At 50.0% G+C, this 16,946-nt stretch overlaps 5 protein-coding genes across 5 annotated transcripts; 3 read left to right on the top strand and 2 right to left on the bottom strand.

Annotated features, from left to right (window-relative positions):
* Positions 1-672: 672 nt before the first annotated feature.
* M430DRAFT_277188 (hypothetical protein) lies at positions 673-5,812 on the top strand (the record flags this gene model as incomplete). The annotated part of the gene is made up of 3 exons (XM_024865703.1): positions 673-687; positions 783-1,695; positions 1,736-5,812. 3 exons carry the CDS (start codon positions 673-675, stop codon positions 5,566-5,568), a joined length of 4,761 nt encoding a protein of 1,586 aa, XP_024719557.1. The 3' UTR covers positions 5,569-5,812.
* A 792-nt stretch (positions 5,813-6,604) lies between these two features.
* M430DRAFT_35782 (hypothetical protein) lies at positions 6,605-7,806 on the top strand. Its single transcript, XM_024866811.1, has 3 exons — positions 6,605-7,007; positions 7,147-7,222; positions 7,282-7,806. The coding sequence occupies exons 1-3, from the start codon at positions 6,657-6,659 to the stop codon at positions 7,392-7,394; spliced, it is 540 nt and encodes a 179-aa protein (XP_024719556.1). The 5' UTR covers positions 6,605-6,656; the 3' UTR covers positions 7,395-7,806.
* M430DRAFT_59631 (hypothetical protein) lies at positions 7,578-10,483 on the bottom strand (the record flags this gene model as incomplete). Its single annotated transcript, XM_024868813.1, has 4 exons — positions 10,225-10,483; positions 9,733-10,166; positions 8,242-9,685; positions 7,578-8,192 (listed from the first exon to the last, which is right to left on the bottom strand). The coding sequence occupies exons 1-4, from the start codon at positions 10,312-10,314 to the stop codon at positions 7,578-7,580; spliced, it is 2,583 nt and encodes an 860-aa protein (XP_024719555.1). The 5' UTR covers positions 10,315-10,483.
* Positions 10,484-10,909: 426 nt separating this feature from the next.
* On the top strand, positions 10,910-12,600 carry M430DRAFT_123524 (hypothetical protein). The gene is made up of 3 exons (XM_024861882.1): positions 10,910-11,247; positions 11,295-11,433; positions 11,484-12,600. Exons 1-3 carry the CDS (start codon positions 11,050-11,052, stop codon positions 12,404-12,406), a joined length of 1,260 nt encoding a protein of 419 aa, XP_024719554.1. The 5' UTR covers positions 10,910-11,049; the 3' UTR covers positions 12,407-12,600.
* M430DRAFT_35778 (hypothetical protein) lies at positions 12,171-16,688 on the bottom strand. The gene is made up of 4 exons (XM_024866810.1): positions 16,202-16,688; positions 14,573-16,148; positions 12,748-14,513; positions 12,171-12,626 (listed from the first exon to the last, which is right to left on the bottom strand). Exons 1-4 carry the CDS (start codon positions 16,454-16,456, stop codon positions 12,540-12,542), a joined length of 3,684 nt encoding a protein of 1,227 aa, XP_024719553.1. The 5' UTR covers positions 16,457-16,688; the 3' UTR covers positions 12,171-12,539.
* Positions 16,689-16,946: the final 258 nt, after the last annotated feature.

The raw sequence follows: 16,946 nt of genomic DNA, 5'->3' as shown, positions 1-16,946 counted from the left end.
AGGGGAGAGACGGGCCTGCTCGGGTGCGTATTCCATGTATCCCTTGTGGTCACCCGCGGACCGTGGACATAGGGGTGAGATGTTTCGGAGGCCATTGTAGGCGCCCGGCAGGTCAAGAGGGCCCTTGTTCGTGCATTGTATTGGCAGCGAGAGGGCAGCTACCTTTTGCGGAATATGCAGGCGATATCTTAAGGCCTGAGATGGAGATGGCCTTCTCACCCACAAAGGCCCCCCTATCACCCCTGTCGCCAAACCCCTCGCTTCCCGCGCGGCTAGCGGCTACCTCGCCCCGCCCCACCCGATCAACAGCAACAGGGCTGGCTCCTCCAATACTTACTACACCATCGTTTGCACCACAGACCGTAAGTATGGGGTATCCACCGGCATGGGGATCCCCTACAAGCCCCTGGTCCAACTCAAAACAACAACATCCTTCACTGTACGCAGTATATATTACAGAGATACTCATGGGCTGTACCTCTGTACAACCCTCACAATGTATCTCACACAATCGACGGCATTGCGGCAATGCTTCTACGCCATCCACGATGCTACCAGCAAGGTTTCCCTGAAGTAGTTGACACTGCATTGCTCTTATGTGCTTCATTGTGTGTGCTTCATTGTATTCAATAGAGCGAGGTCCAAGCTCTCTCTGGGCTGATCCGAGAGGAAATGCCAGGCCGTATGGTAAGTTCATAACCCATCCCGGTGTGAAGGCTGGGCCAGACGAGGTGGCGGTCTACCTTTGTGCTTCTTCCTGACCCCGACTGAATTTTGCGTAGTTGATTAAAAGCTTTCGGCGCAAGGATATCAAATTGACATCCATCACCCACCCTACCCGGAATAGCGCATTTGCATTTGAAGAGGCTCGCGCCAGTAAGACCAGCACTGTCACCGACGATGGGGTGGATAATCCGAAAGGCCCCCTCGGATTGAATCTCCTCCACTCTCCCTCGGAGCCTCTCATCGATTTCATTTTCGTGCACGGCCTCGGCGGCGGCTCCAGGAAAACATGGAGCAAGACGAGCTCGATTACGCACTATTGGCCGCAGGAATGGCTTCCCAAAGATCCCGCCTTCAAGAATGTGCGAGTGCACAGCTTTGGGTATAATTCAGACTGGGTCAAGAGCAAAGATAACTGCCTGAACATCCATCACTTCGGCAAGTCGTTGCTTGGCGAAATGAGCACGTCTCCGTATCTGGGTGATGCAGACCTGCCAATCGTGCTCATAGGTCATAGCATGGGAGGCTTGGTTATCAAGCAAGCCTACATGCTGGCAAGGCAAGATCCAGCGTATGAGACTCTGGCAAAACGATTTCACACAATCTACTTCCTTGCAACGCCCCACAGAGGTTCTGATTCGGCCAAGCTCTTGAACAATATCCTTCAGATCGCCTACTCGACCCGTGCCTACGTTGCAGACCTTGAACGGGGCTCCGGCGCTATACAATCTATCAACGATGAGTTTCGTAAATATTCTGCCGACATAGATCTCTGGTCGTTCTACGAGACTCAGAAACTCAGTATGGGATTCTTCAGTACCCTCATTGTTGATCCTGATTCGGCTACGCTAGGATATCGAGAAGAGAAGCAGATGCCAATGAATGCTGATCACCGTTCAATCTGCAAGTTCGAGGCACCAACAGACCCAAACTATGTAATCCTTCGCAATACACTTGCCTCTACGGTTAAGAGTATCTCCAAGCTAGGTATGGCACACTGTATAGTTTATAGTGGACCTCGCTAAGGAGTTTGCAGTGCTAAAATCAAAAGAAAAACTACGGCGCAGCCAGGTTAAGGACCTGCAGAAGTACTTGGGGGTGTCCGAGGACCTAGAAGATGACCTCATCACCGTTGAAGATGCCCGCATGTCCGGAACATGCGAATGGTTCTCAACGAAAAGGAGTTACCTGAAGTGGAGGGACTTTGCCCCAGATGCTCCAAGTATACTCTGGGTTAGTGGAAAACCAGCGGCTGGCAAGTCTGTTCTCGCAGGCTATGTTGTTGATCAGCTACGAAAACCTAATGCAAACTGCAGCTATTTCTTCTTCAAATACGCGGACAAGTCCAAATCGCGGCTTAGTACCTGTCTCCGGTCCCTGGCTTTCCAGATGGCTTGTACGAATGTGCAAGTTCGAGAGACGCTCTTAGAGATGCAAAAAGATGATATAGAGTTCAATAATGACAACGAACGCACTTTATGGCGGAAATTGTTCTTATCCGGCATCTTCCAAACGGAATTTCCCAGGCATTACTGGGTAATTGATGCCCTAGATGAATGTGAGGATTTTACTTCTCTTTTCGATCTGATGCTGGCCAAGCTCGATAAATCGATACCGTTAAGAATCTTAATCACAAGTCGAGAAACTTCCGAGCTAGAAAAGCGTTTTTCCAATCTCGACACTCACCTATTTCAATCTGAACGGATCTCAGCAGAGGATACTCTTCCTGATATTAGACTCCTGGTTGAGGCGAAGGTAAAGTCTCTATTCGTGGAGAACAACGAGGAACCTGCTGCCCTAGTGGAAAAGGTCCTGGAAAAATCCAAAGGATCTTTCTTATGGACGGTCTTGGTTCTTAACGAGTTATCAAATTCCCACGGTGAGGAAGAGGTCAACCAAGTTCTCGACGACGTTCCTCGAGATATGGAATCCCTATATCGGAGAGCACTGGAATCAATGTCACAAGCCACACGCGGGAAGAAGCTCGCTAAAGCAATTCTCACTTGGGCAACATGCGCAACAAGGCCGCTGACGATGAAGGAGCTAGAGGGAGCTTTGAAACTAGATGTTAAGGACAACTTCCTCAAGCTGGAGGAGAGCATTGCGGCGCTATGTGGCCAGCTGGTAACTGTTGACAAGTTTGGCAAAGTGCAGATGGTGCATGAGACGGCCAGAGAATTCCTACTAAACGACGATTTGGAATCCGAGTTTGCCATCAACGAGACAGAGGCACACACGCAGATCGCTAGAGCATGTCTCACATACCTCACCGGTGAGGAGATGAAACCTCCTCGAACCAGCAGACGTGGTTCTGCCATGATTACCGCAGGAAAAAGGGCCGAGTTTTCACTCTATGTCTGTGCAGCATTCTCATATCATCTAGCCAAGGCTGATCCCCTTGCAAACGATATATTGGTTCTTGTCGATAAGTTTCTGAAGTCGAATGTCCTGTCGTGGATAGAGGTTATTGCCCGAACACAAAATCTCATCCCTTTGATCCGCGCCGCGAAGAACTTCAGGATATATCTCAATTCGTGTGCCGCGCAACGGTCACCGCTTGACGGGGAAGTTCAAACGATCAGAGGCTGGACGACGGATCTCATCCGTATTGCAGCGAAGTTTTCTGATGCTCTCGTAGCATCACCCTCGGCTATCTACTCGCTCATCCTGCCATTCTGTCCTACGGAGTCTACGGTGTACAAAACCGCAAAACACGGGGGGAGGCTCTCGGTAGTGGGATTTTCAAATACTCAGTGGGATGACCGAATGTCTTGCATCGACTTCCACCAGGGCCAGACGAGTGCTGTTTGCCACGGAGATGAATTCTTTGCCGTGGGCCTGACTACCGGAAAAGTCGCCCTTTACCATGCGACATCCTGCCAAGAATACAAAGTTCTGATTCACGGCGAGTTCGTAAGATTTCTGCAATTTAAGAGCAAGACGGCTTTGATGGCATCTTGCGGCATGAAGACGATTCGAATCTGGGACATTCATAGCGGCGAAATAATTCACAGTTTCCAAGCCCCGCAACAGCCTATGGGTCTGGCATTTGACAGGAACCTGCTAATAGTCCCATCCTATAAGAACTACCTGGCATCGTGGGATCTAGACAATGACGGAGCCCAGCGACCTAACAGGTCGTGGAACGACTCGGGCGAACGCATGAACACGCCGTCAAATCGTTCGCCTTGCGCCATATCGATTTCCGTAAGCCACAAAATGCTGGCTGTCGCTTACATCGGACGACCGATAATGCTTTGGGACCTGGAGGAAGATATGTATTACGGCAGCTGCGGGCTGAAACTGCCTAGTGGTGAAACGAGTACACATCTGGTCACCGGTCTCGTTTTCAATCCCAATCCAACCATTGACCTTCTCGTCGCGTCTTACCACGATGGCGAACTCGTACTCCTTGATCCATTTGATGACCGGGTCTTGAAGAGCTTCCGTGCAGACTGTCATCCGCTCGCGGCCAGCCCAGACGGGCGCCTGCTTGCAGGTGGCGCCGGGTTTGGGATAATCCATATCTACGAATTTGACACCCTGAGGTTGCTCTACCGGATCAAATCTTCCAACTTCTACATCAGGCAGCTGGCCTTTAGCAGAGACAGCCTCCACTTTGCCGACATTAGAGGATCACAATGCAACGTCTGGGAGCCCGCGGTCCTGTTTCGGGACTTCGTGGGCGGCGACAGCAAGGAAGGTACATCCACGTCCTTCGAGTCTGTCGCGTCGGACCCTAAGGTCAAAATCAGCATCAGCGCCATGGTCTTGCATCCCAAGGGAGATGTCATATTCTGCGGCAAGGATGACGGGTCAGTCTCCCTGTACGACTTGAAGACTGGAAACCAGCTGCGGATGCTTTACCGCCACAAGACACTGGTCCGTATCCTTACTTTGTGGCCACAAAGTAGTATCATCATGAGCATCGATTTATCAAACAAGATTTTCGCATGGAATCTGAAGAAGTCTCAGAAGGACGGATGGGTGGCTGAGGAGATATTATTTCAATCTCGCCTGGACTGTGCGAAGTCCATCATTCAAGTCTTACCGGGCGAGGCAGCCGGTAAATTCATCTTGTCGACCCGGGAATCGGACCACCTCTGGAGCATCGATGGCCAGCAGGAGAGCGTGCGGACATACTCAGACAGACAAGGGATCCGGAAATGGATCCAGCACCAGCAATCGCCTCTTCATGTGATCTGCATCGAAGGTGCATCCGCTCGCATCTATGCCTGGAGCGACTGGTCAGAAATCGCATTCGTGTCCCTCGCCACTGACATGACGGGACTGCAGTTGAAGAGCGTCACCCCCTACATATCGGGCCAAAGACGACGGATCCTTCTCGAGCTGTCCGAGCTCGATGGCTCGGCAGAGACGCGCGGCCTGCACCTCCTCGACGCAGCGTCTTTCAGCATCGAGAATAATCCCGGAAAGGATGCCGTTTCCGAAGCAGCCAATGTCGGGAAGGATGCCGACACTATGTTAATTAGGGAGGAAGCCACAGCAGCAGCAGTCTCGAACCCGCTTCTTGGCCCACAGCTCGCCGCCCTCGCCCACTGCGTCGCTCACGTTATTGGCCTCGATGCTACCGGCAAGCTCGTCTTCCTCGACACCCGTTCATGGGTCTGCTCCGTAGATCTCGAGGGCCTTGGCAACAGCTCGGTATTGTACTCAAGGCATTTCTTCGTGCCGTACGACTGGTTCTCCGGGATCAGGGATGTCATCTGTGCGGTGGCGCAGGGAGACATCCTGTTTGCACGGAATGACAACGTTGCGATCGTCAAGGGCGGGCTGGAGTATACGGAGAAGGTCAATGCGGAGATAGAGAGTGCAGAGACGTAGGAGACTAAGGGGTTGCTTGCAGTTCCGGCCGGTGGGTAGGCGGTTGTCAATCAGACGGACTCCTCGACTAGAGTCACCGATGATTTTAAATCGAGCGCATACAGCTGTGTGGATGATTTGTATACGGGTACTTCAACTCATTGCATCCTTCAGAAGATGGCTAATCTGGCGGAGAATACTACAGCATTTTCGAGACTGTTGAGTCTTACATTAATTCCATTGGCCACGGCCACTCGAAGAATAGGCCTGTCTACGGAAAACTCGAGATCAAATATAGTGTTGGCATAGCTAGAGATCCTGACATGTCTTCTCCTTTCGAGAGCAAATAGTCAGAATACTTGGAATACTTTTGACAGTGTACATCGTTCCTGAATTGAAAATTGGCTTTATAGGTGGTCAGTGACCGCGCGGATTGGTTATTTTCTGGGGCTTCGTTACTAGGTTCTCTATTTAGTTTTAGTTTCTTTTTGTATCATGTAGGCGAGTTCTACCTATTCATCTCTCCTGATATTATATTTCGCTTGCTATCCATTGTAACAGAAACACTCTTCCTTGCCTTCTTGATATTCGCAATCCGCTTTTGTAAGCTGTCGCACCATATGAGGATATTACAAGGCAAGAAGAATCATTAAGCTACATAGGAGGCACAATGTAGTGGCATCATTGGTCCAACTACTTTTACTGGAGCTAGAGCAATGATGATAGGCTTCCTTTACCCGAGCCAAACATGAAGCAATAACCCTACTACATCAAGATACCTATTAAAACTGGTGGTGATTATCAACTACATAGAACGATATCAAATACTATATTAAGGAACAGGTAGATGAGTTTTGGGTCTGAAAGGAGAGGGGAAATAATAACTAGCTTGGTGGATTTTGTAGAATAGGGAAAAAAGAAAAGAGGAAAAGGGGGGGGGGATGGTAGCCTCGCACGCCTTTCAGGGTCAGAGATGGTCCGTGCATGCATGCGAGGCTGACCGATTTAACATCCCCCATCCGACATCAGCCCGCACACCCTCAACCCTCATCTCTCCCCCCGCATCCCATATACACACATCACCACAGATCCGCACACATCACCAAACCATGACGACTCTCTCCCCAAGCACGACCTTCACCTACCCACGACACTACAACTTCCCGCCATTCTTCACGCGACAGCCACAGCTCACGACGTTCCACGCGCAATGTCGCAAATGGTCGTTGCTGATCCAAGCCTACTGTCGTTTCCACCGACTCTTCCGGCTACCGCTGGACTCGCCGCTGTTTACGAACGAGCGCTTGAATAGAAGGCTGGTGCCGGAAGACGCGAGAGCCGTGTTGGATTTTATGAGGAGTGAGGGGAGGGCTGAGTGGGTGAGGGGCGGAGAGGAGAGGAGCGTTGCGTGGGTGTGGTGGAGGACGCCCGAGGAATGGGCGGGGATTATTGGGGATTGGGTTAGTTAGATTTTTTCTTTTTTCTCTTTTCTTGTCTTTGATTTTCAGTCCTCTTTCCTCTGATGATTATCGCAGCGGATAAGTTGGGGGCTTGCTGGTTGGCGTCGAAGCAAGGAGGGATCTGTGCTAATCGATACAGGTCGAGGAAACGGCGCAGAAGAATACGGTGCTGACATTGTATGAGTTGACGGAGGGAGAGGCGACAGTGTCGCAAGGTATGTAAAACTTTCATTCCTCTGCATCTCGCGCGCTGCGCTGACTCTTGTCCTTTTAGAATTCCATGGCATGGATCCCGAGGTGCTGCAAAGAGCTCTGGCTATTCTCGTCAAGCGCGGCAAGGCACAGGTATTTGGACAGGAGGATCAACAGGGCGTCAAGTTTTTCTAGGGAGCGGCGGTGAGGTCAAGGCGTTTGAACATCGACATGGAGTTTTATGATATGGGATATCTCGTTGCTGCATACATGGGTTTTCACACCTTGTTACACCCCCCTTGGAATACAGGGTATGACCTATCACGACACCACCACCATAAGCGCCATGCCACCAACGAAACAGAAACGCACACGACCTTATGACTCGTTTTGAGCCAAGTACTGCTCACTCCACTTCAGCTGCTGAGACATCGCAACGTCTAGGAGCCACTCATGAACTACAATCCTTGGTATCATGTTACCCGCCTTTGCCATCTCGTTGAACTTCGGCCAGAGCCTCCTCTCCTCCGGCCGCAGGCCAGTGAGCAGATACACTGGCTCAGGTGGCCCTTCATCATCTTCAGGATTTGTTGGCTTGATTGTGGACCCCCCTCTCGCCCGGTAGACGCTGAAGATGCCACCGTTGGACTCGACGATTGCTTTATACGTCTCCGGACCATTTGGGATCTCTGCCGTGCAGTATATGGGAACGCGGCGCAGCAGGCTTCGCTTGTTGGCCTTGGCTCGAGATATTACATCTTGCAGTTTCAATTTGAACTTCTTCTCATTTTCCTGGTCTTTCAGGAGGAAGTCCTTCACGTTTGGAACCTCGCCATCCCGAATGCACGCGTCGATGAACTCCGACGATACGATAGTCGGTCCTGTGGCAAGGGCGCAGAGAAACTTCTGAGTTCGAACCATCTTCGGGGCCGCGAGGTGAGTACAAGTGGCAGGATCTTGGACGACCAAGATACCAAGCTCCCTTAACTTTTTCTGTGTAGCGTCAGCAGGGCGTGCTAAAATCAAGAATTCGCAATCCTACCTTTTCCGTATCCTCTTTGGTGATATTACCTAGCCATCCCTTGTAGCCAGTAATCAGCAGGCGTATTGAAACTGGTGGCAGACTTGATCCAGTCTTCGCCCGCTTTGGCGTTCGCACATCCTCGTCCGAATAATCGTCTTCATCAATGTCGTGCTTGGCAGCAGGACTTGAACTGCGTTCAAGCGATCTCTTCTCTCTATCTATCTTATTTGCAGCTCGCTCCCCACCCCAAATGTGCCCTTTCCGTTTCTTCTCTTTCTCATACAGTGCGATGTCCGGTGCTAGCCCATGGAGCTTGGAGAGTGCTTTATCTTTTGCACTGCGGCTACTTGTCGATGACGGCGTGGCATTTTCTTTGCCTGCACTAATTCGGCGATTCGCAACAGGAGTAGAGAGCTGGTCGAGAGATGCGGCAGATTTCGGTTTGGGCTTTGGCCGGGCAGCGGTCTTCGGCTTTGGTTCAAGTCCTTCCTTTGCGTCCTTCGTATCTTTATCATCTTGATCACTCGTGGCACTGTGCTCGCTAGACTTCCGCAAGCTCGACGTATTTCTATCCTTCTCATGCATCACCGGCCTTCTTACCGGTTTGGGGTCGTTAGGACTTGGAGTAGGATCCTCGGGGAAATATATTGATTTCAGGACGTCTGCATCGAGTTGCGTCTGTCCAATGATCTCGCCAAGATTAGTTCGTGGAGGGAAGTGGGTGTACCGTGGATCCGTCAGTTTCTGCACCTGGCATTTCGCGTAACTCTCTTCAATCCACAAGTGGTTTACCATTTCGATATTCCACTCCTCAGCGGCAGTGCATTTTTCGCTTGATTTTCGCGCGGTGATCAGATGTGTGTTGTCTTGCTTCATGCTTTTGGTAAATTCTGCTCCGGCGGCAATAACAAGATTTTCAAGATATATCCGTGCCTCACCTCCATAATTTGATAATGTAATGCGGTAATCCTTGAATCCTGGAATGCCGTCTTCAGGGAGCGGGTAATGCAATAACCTGCGGAGGGGAGAGGTCCATTCGTTATGCGTAATCAGATGGTAAAGCCATGAAAGGTTCCCTACGTCTATTCCGGCTCGAGAAGCAAACTTGTAATCTCGACCTGAGCGCCAGTGACAGACATATATATCAGCGTTGTGCACCGAGTTGGTAATTTGTCCGCCACCGTCTACGATAAGATCCTCAATGATCTTACGCAAACGGCTACCAATCCCGAGATCAGCTGAGATCATGATCGTTTTATCTTTGAAGACATCCAATTGGCGCGGGGATGAGAAGTCCGTAGGGATCGGGAAGGTATCTGGATGTGGGGATGTAGCGCCTCGAATGTGAGTTGTCGCAGGAATTGGAACAGCGTCCTCTGGGTTCAGCCGGAATATCTCCGGGTTCGGGAGTTGGTATGGGCCTTCATCTATGCGTTTGCCAAGTTTCAAGCAGTCATCAAACCTGGATAATATTAGACACGTACGATTTCCTTCTGGGCTTAGACATACCAGTGAGGAAGGACTATCTTGGCCTTCAGATTTCTCTCTATAGCTTGTTGGCACTTTGGATGATCCATAGTAAGAGCACAGATGTGGGTCGTCGTCTTTGTTAAACTGCTCGACTCCATGCCACCCATAGCGAGTACGGCGCCAATGATTGCATCTTTGTCACCCGTGGGAATATCAGCACAAGTAACATTGACCTGATTGAAAAAGAGCTTAGGGTCCGGAGTATAGGGGCGTATTGGAGCCTGCTTGTTCCTCAGGAGGGATGCGGCGATCCAAGCAGGCGTGATCACGGCAATCATATGCTCTCGCGCGGCCGAATATTGGGGGAAGTCGCTGGTTGTTGAGATAATATGCGTGATATCGTCGAAGTTCAAGGTGCCATCCCCGGCAATATCAATCACCTGGCCAGCATGATCCTCAATAGTCTGCTGTATCTGTTCGAGGAACTTGTTAGCTCTCGCATTTGTGGGAGACAGCACTTTGAGTATGTACCTCAACGACACGAGATGCTGGGAGATCTTTGCTTGAAACAATGGCAAAGATACAATGCTCAAAGCAAGGGCTTCCGCGATCGTCCGCCATGTTAGGAGGGGTGTTGGGGGCGTTATGAGTTTTGGGGCGGCGACAACATTCGCATTCCTTGGAGTGGCCAAGAGGGAGATGGTATAATAATCCAGTCCTAGCACTTGTAGAGCCCTTGTCGGTGCAGCAGCAATCGGTTGGTTGGAGTTGTTGGAGTTGTCGCCGCACTGGTGGCCCTGTTGATAATGGAGGACGCGCGCGAAAAAACGCGCTAAAGTGGCAGCGACGTTCTGGAGCGAGAATTGACGCGCAGATCACGTGATATACAATCTACGCCCTCAGCTCCCCAAATTTGAAGTTCCCGTGCACGTTGGACCCAAGTCACCTATCAAAAGGTACCTACTCATCCTCAAAAAAGAGAGGAAATATCCCCGTGAGGCTATACGCCCCCGGGTCATCTACAAGGCTGGAGTATGTAGAGGGGGATCTGATTATTAATAGCCGTTGGTTATCTTGAAGGTTGATAGCCTCATACCTAGCCTTGACAAGGTTTCAGAAGCCGGACTTTACCCCGTACTGGAGCCGTGCCTCGGCTTAAATTAAGTTACCCGTCCCGGTCCGGGCGAACCACCCTCACACTTTGAAGAGAGGGAACGTCCATGATATAACATTACCTTCGTTCTTGAAGAGCCAGATATTATTGGTGTTGTTATTGGCGTTTATGTTTATACTCGTATTGATCGACTGTCCCGCTCAACGTACATCTGTCCCACAGGCCCTAGCCCAGAGCCCCTTATGATGTCTTCCTCCGTCTTTGAGATAAGAGAGCATACACTAGAATGCCAACATATCCGAGAGTATGCTCGTGCTACAACACGATCTCAAGAGGACGTGTTGTACCTTGCAATCAAGCAATATATACCCTTGGATAATCTGCATCCGCAAGCAGGAGACGTCACAATTATCGGGGCCCACGCCAATGGCTTCCCCAAGGTATAACGGCCCAAGGCTTTCCGGGGATCACGTCTAAGGCTCTATAGGAACTGTACGAACCCTTATGGGAAGATATCCATGCCCGTTCAAAAAGCAATGGTTTCAGGATACGCAGTATCTGGATCGCGGACATAGCCCAGGAAGGGGCCAGTGGTGTCTTGAACGAGCAGCTTTTGGGCGACGACCGTATGTTGAAGATCCATTTTAGGGAGACCTGAGATCTAACGTGCCTTTAGCCTCGTGGATGGATCATCCTCGAGATCTACTTCACATGATTAATCATTTCCGATCAGAAATGCCCATGCCAATCGTGGGAATTGGACATTCGCTCGGCGGTAACATGCTGGTGAACCTATCACTTATGCATCCAAGGCTGCTCTCAACATTAGTCCTTTTGGATCCCGTCATTCAGCATCACCCATCAGCACCCGCAGGACCAAGCCCCACGCAGCAATCAACCTTCCGACGAGATCATTGGCCATCTCGAGCTGAAGCCGAAGCTGCTTTCCGCAAACAGAAGTTTTACCAGTCATGGGACCCGAGAGTGTTTGACCGCTGGTGCAAGTATGGAATTAGAGAGACACCCACGGCTCTATACCCAGGCGAACACGGATCCGTGACTTTGACTACGACAAAACACCAAGAAGTTTTCACATTCGCAAGACCAAGTTGGCCCGCCATGAACGAAGATGGCTCAAAAATTGTTCACCGTGAAATGGTGCCAGACCTGAATCCAAACGGTCTCGTAGTATTTCCATTCTATCGACCAGAACCGCCAAATACACTTGCAAGACTCAGTGAATTACGACCTAGCGTACTTTATATATTTGGGGAGACGAGCCCCATGTCTACTCCTGATGCTCGTAAGATCAAAATGAGTACTACAGGGACTGGGCTTGGAGGTAGCGGAGGGGCGAAGGAGGGCAGGGTGAAGGAAGTGGTGCTGAAAGGGATTGGTCATCTTGTAGCTATGGAGGCAAGCGATCAATGTGCTGACGCTGCAGCTCCTTGGTTCGGTCAGGAGATACAAAGATTCCATGCGGAAATGAGGAGTTACTTGGAATGGACGAAGAAGAGTCTGATAGAGAAGTCGACTGTGTCACAAGAATGGCAAAAGCGGGTAGGCGGCCCCCCGAGACGACCCAAGGGCAAATTATAATCGGGCAGAGGATAGATACCATAGATTATTATTGCCATATATCCCCGACACTGTCCGTTCCGTCCCTGTCTATAGCATGATCATCTCATTTCATCACGATTTGGCGTTTCGTTGTCACGCCCATCACGATGGTCTAGAATTCTTCATCTGGAGGGACCCAAAGGAGTATTCCGTCCTTATCGATCTTCATTCCCTCTGTGGGGGCTATCTTGAGCACTTTCTGTTTTGTATTAGTATTAAGTGCCTGAAAAGGGTACGAGACTTGAAACCGAGTCAAGCCCTTAAAATTGGCAGGTTTCACGAGCAACGATATAATGAAATATGCTTCCAGGAACACTTACTTGGAAATACCTATCCCTTATAACGCAGCGAATGGGCCCTATCCAGTCACCACGGACAAAAGGTATCAGTCTAAACCTCACTGTCCGTCTTGATAGTGGAACAAGCTGTAGGGTCGCCTGTTTCATGCCAGAGAAAGCGAATTTTTCACTGGGTTCCATGTTTAATCCAAAAGTAAGGAAGTGGCTTGACGAATTCTCGATCGTCACATCGAAGTGGACTGTAGAATGGATAGTTCCCGAATAAGACACTGAAGCAAGGACCCTTGGCTCATTGCTTGAAACAAGAAGCCGAGGAACAGCTAAGATGGTAGTGTTCAAGGTAGAATCCTCTTTATCACGACGCCATTTTATTGCCAACGAAACGTCGAGTGTTGCTGTGCTTCTGTCATCCAAAGATATTTTTTGAGTGAAGACATCGAATTCAGCCTCCTCGAGACTTTTAGGGCTCACACGGATGCCACCGGAAGGTATGGGAGAGGCTTTATTCGTGGTGCACTTAATGGCACCATTTGTGCTGAGTATTTCGATATCGATGTCCTCAACAATCAAGTCCTCTGCTGCAAATGAAAAATATCGGCTAGTTAGGCACCATTGCTGCGCCAGGCCGTGTACTGCAATGTCTTGTGAGGCTGTTCCCGTATTCTCTGTCTCATCATGGTTGAAGAAACTTGGCCACGGATCTGGGTGAATACGAGGGGAGAAGTCATAGTTGGCCTCAAAGGGGTTGATAAGCGTGAGTTGGGTCACAACAGAACGATATATAGGAGTTTCCATGTCAGACACGAGGTGGTAGGAGGCTTTCATCATCAGATCGTACGTCGCAGGCAAGTCGATAGCTGGAATGAGAATCTCAACAAGGGACGAAGCTGCACTTGCGATCTTCCCAATTGAAAGTCCTGGCAGAGAATTGCTCCTGTCTGTTTCTGTTTCTGTCTCAGATGCGGCAGCCAGCTTTAACGTTAGAGGTGGTGAGCGATCCCCTAGCAAGCGCACGTCAAGACTCGTAATCGAATCGACGTCCTCTCCATTGATGACCTCAAGTTGCAGGGTGATATTCTCGTTTGTGTAATATTGATCTTGTAGCTCAATAAAACGCATTTCCACCTTCGGTGGCTTTGGAAGTACTGTGATCGTAGAAGCGTTGGGGCGAACCAGTCTCCTCTTTACAGAGCGCTCTCCCCACCATACGTCTGGAGCAGTCGTATTTTCAAATCTCTGGACGTAATCAAGATCGAAGTGTTCGGAAGCTAGAGAAAATGTGGCAGATACTGCAGTTGCATCCCCAGCTTCTCTCAGCAGGCTGCTGAACCCAAATACTCGGGTCTGGCCCGGCCGAAAGGTAAGATCATCCTCTCCAGTCAAGGTTGGCCGTCTATCCTGACCTGATCCGGACTGTGAACTTCGTTTTCCAGAGAGAGTATCAGAAAGAGATACCGTGCTTAGGAGAACCTCGCCCCGGTCCTGCGTATTATCTTCGGTGGTACTTTTATGTCGCAATATAAGAGGCTTCATGCTACCATCAAACTCTATCCTTACTTCGGCCATTGTTACTGGGGCCGATGCTGGCAGAGCGCTTGATGTGACCGCCAACTGATAATGACAGAGCTCACCAACTTTTCCCTCGGCCTGCTCAAAAACGAAGGTCGCCGATAAAAATGAATGGACATCTTGATCATGAAGCACAACCACTGGTTTGGTCGTGACTTGCTTAACGCCCTCTAAGGATTTTGTTATGTCATAATGCCACTTCGGACGATAAACGAAACCTTTTGAAGAGTTAGTAATGATCTCTTTTTAGCACGAAGATGATGTTTAGAATACGAACTTCTATTCAAGAGTTCCCAGTCCACAGCAACGATTGTTCCGCCATCTCCTACATGTACAGCGGCATTTCTCAGTGCCCATCCAATCTCTTCTACAGCATCCCACCAACCCTCCCTCCTGAATGACATTTTCTGCCAAAGAGGACGAAGAATCTGCAGAGCAGTGTCCCAATCCTCTCGCCTCATGCTCTCATTTGCTGATTGAAGGGACAGCTCGTGCACTAGGCGTGTCTGTTTTCTTTTCTCGAACTCAGCAATCGCTTTTGTCAAGGACTCAATAATCAGCAGAGAATGGTCAACGCCTTTGCGTCCGGGAAGCGGATTCTCTTCATGAGGTTCCGGACAGAGGTATGTGTCATAAGTGTACGCCTTACTCGCAATCTGTGAAGCTGGAGACCAGCCAGGAGGAGACCTGTCTTCTTCCGGGATTGCGAGAGCGCGAGCACGGCGGTGCATGAGATGCTTTGAGGCCAGATAAAACCAGTAACCCGGGTGGTGAAGGCATTCTAAGGGCTCTAACCTCTCCCCGATGGTGATGCTCTTCTCTGGATGCAAGTAGAAAGACGTGCTTTCCGATGTGAATTCACTGATTGAGGCCTTCTCGATGATTTCAGCCATCACGGTGGCCCATCGAGCCTCCCAAGCCTCCCAACCATATGTAGACGAGCCTTTACCTCTTCGATCAACGAAGTCACGTATCCTTTCACGGTGTGAATGCCACCGCCGGACAGCCGCTGTTGAATTCCTATTCCAAAGTAAGCAGCGTAAGATACGTATAGCAAAGACATCGGCGAGAAGACGAGCTTCATCCCATCGGGGGCTCCAGCTGGCGATGGCCTCGAAAACATCTGGCCCAAGCAAGGCATCATAACCACTTTCATATGAGCGAACAGCAGCATCCATCTCTTGCCGGAATTCGGCAAATACTCCGAGCTTGAAGTCATATCGCACATTCCAGCCCTGGCTAGATAAGGTTTGTGATGTGCCCGAGGTAGGCGGGGACGTGGGTAGAGGAATAATGCCTCTATTTCGTTTGCGCCTCGAGTGCTTGCTCAAGTCCCTGTAGTATTCTATGCAAAGGGGATATATTGTCGAGATGATCGTTTCAACAAACGCCTTGAGTTCCACGGGTGAGCTTTGGGGAGGCAGGAAAAAGAGAGAGGTCTTGGAATCGAGACCAGTTGCTTTACGGATGTTGATTAGACGATCTTCGACCTCAGGAGACTTTATAATAGATCCCTCGCTCAGTAAAGCAACTATAAGGCGGGTCCTATAACCAGATTGACTCAATATACGTTTGGTATTGTTTATATCCGATTTCAATTGATTATCATGAAGTATTGCCAACTTCGGATCCGATGTGAATTCGTAGAAAGAGACGTAGGCACTCGGAACGAGGTCTTGATGCTTTTCGACCCATCTTGGATCGACAAGGCCGTCGGGAAAAACGGAGGCTCCAGGGGTCAAAGGTGACAACGGCGAATGCAGAACCGGGCGGTTTACTGGGTAAGAGGTATGGGAATCGAGTACTCGTGAAGATTCGGGAAGTCGAGCGCTACGAAGTGGTAAAACGTATTCCTACTGAGATTCAGTGATTTAGAGCAGAGGAAGCATCGAGTCCGCAGAACTACCCTTCCAACAATCTTAACCTTGAACTTCTTCCTCCCACTATACTCCCGGCCATTCCATGGGAGTCCATCTGCATCACTGTCTTTGAAGTGCCGAAGTAAGACCTGCGCATCTTCTGATTCCACCGGGAGTACTTCAGAGGCTATGCGTACTCCTTCTATACTCAGGTCTGCGCGATCCTGTTGAGCAGAGCCCAGTCCAGAGACCACCAACAGAGGTACATTATGAGCCACATAGGCCGGCGCATACCCGTCCATGGCGTTGTGGTCCTAAAGCCTCCTCCATAGACAGGACCACCGATTTGGCCTTATCGATCGATTGCTGCTGCGAAAGCAAGGGTGCCTAACAAAGTCTCTTGGGGAGTCCAGATAATCGGGTCGAAACTAATTGCCGGCCATGATGCGGCAGATTCCACGGGTGCTTGCAGACGGCGAAGAAGCTCAAATCTTCGTGAATGCTTCAATAATTGAGGATGCAGCTGGGACGAGGTTGCAAGACGTACCTAGAGTAAGGCACCTCAGGTACCTGGGTGTATGCCTTATGCGCTTGCCAGAAAAGAGCCTAGGCTGCCTTACATACTGTATTACATAATGCATAAACCCCGACAGCCTTGCCCCAGTGCAAGTCAGCTTGATCGACCCGATCCAACTCGCCCTTCTTCTTCTCGACAAGCTCGACACAGAACACGACTCCGCGGCTGTTGTTACTCGGGCGTATAGTCACATCAGAGACTCTGCCTATAATCTC

This window comes from Amorphotheca resinae (genome assembly GCF_003019875.1).
Source record: "Amorphotheca resinae ATCC 22711 unplaced genomic scaffold M430scaffold_8, whole genome shotgun sequence".
NCBI lineage: Eukaryota > Fungi > Ascomycota > Leotiomycetes > Helotiales > Amorphothecaceae > Amorphotheca > Amorphotheca resinae.
Note: the sequence above shows the minus strand (reverse complement) of the source record. Positions and strands in the feature narration are given on the sequence as shown.

Bases quoted from the DNA above. Each gene is read 5' to 3' on its own strand.
- M430DRAFT_35782 (XM_024866811.1), top strand. From the start codon at position 6,657: ATGACGACTCTCTCCCCAAGCACGACCTTCACCTACCCACGACACTAC. The intron at 7,008-7,146 runs GTTAGTTAGATT...TAATCGATACAG, and splicing joins CGGGGATTATTGGGGATTGG to GTCGAGGAAACGGCGCAGAA. The intron at 7,223-7,281 runs GTATGTAAAACT...TTGTCCTTTTAG, and splicing joins AGAGGCGACAGTGTCGCAAG to AATTCCATGGCATGGATCCC.
- M430DRAFT_123524 (XM_024861882.1), top strand. From the start codon at position 11,050: ATGATGTCTTCCTCCGTCTTTGAGATAAGAGAGCATACACTAGAATGC. The intron at 11,248-11,294 runs GTATAACGGCCC...AAGGCTCTATAG, and splicing joins ACGCCAATGGCTTCCCCAAG to GAACTGTACGAACCCTTATG. The intron at 11,434-11,483 runs GTATGTTGAAGA...ACGTGCCTTTAG, and splicing joins GCAGCTTTTGGGCGACGACC to CCTCGTGGATGGATCATCCT.
- M430DRAFT_35778 (XM_024866810.1), bottom strand. From the start codon at position 16,456: ATGGACGGGTATGCGCCGGCCTATGTGGCTCATAATGTACCTCTGTTG. The intron at 16,149-16,201 runs GTAGTTCTGCGG...GAATCTCAGTAG, and splicing joins AGGTTAAGATTGTTGGAAGG to GAATACGTTTTACCACTTCG. The intron at 12,627-12,747 runs GTAAGTGTTCCT...AATACAAAACAG, and splicing joins TAAGGGATAGGTATTTCCAA to AAAGTGCTCAAGATAGCCCC.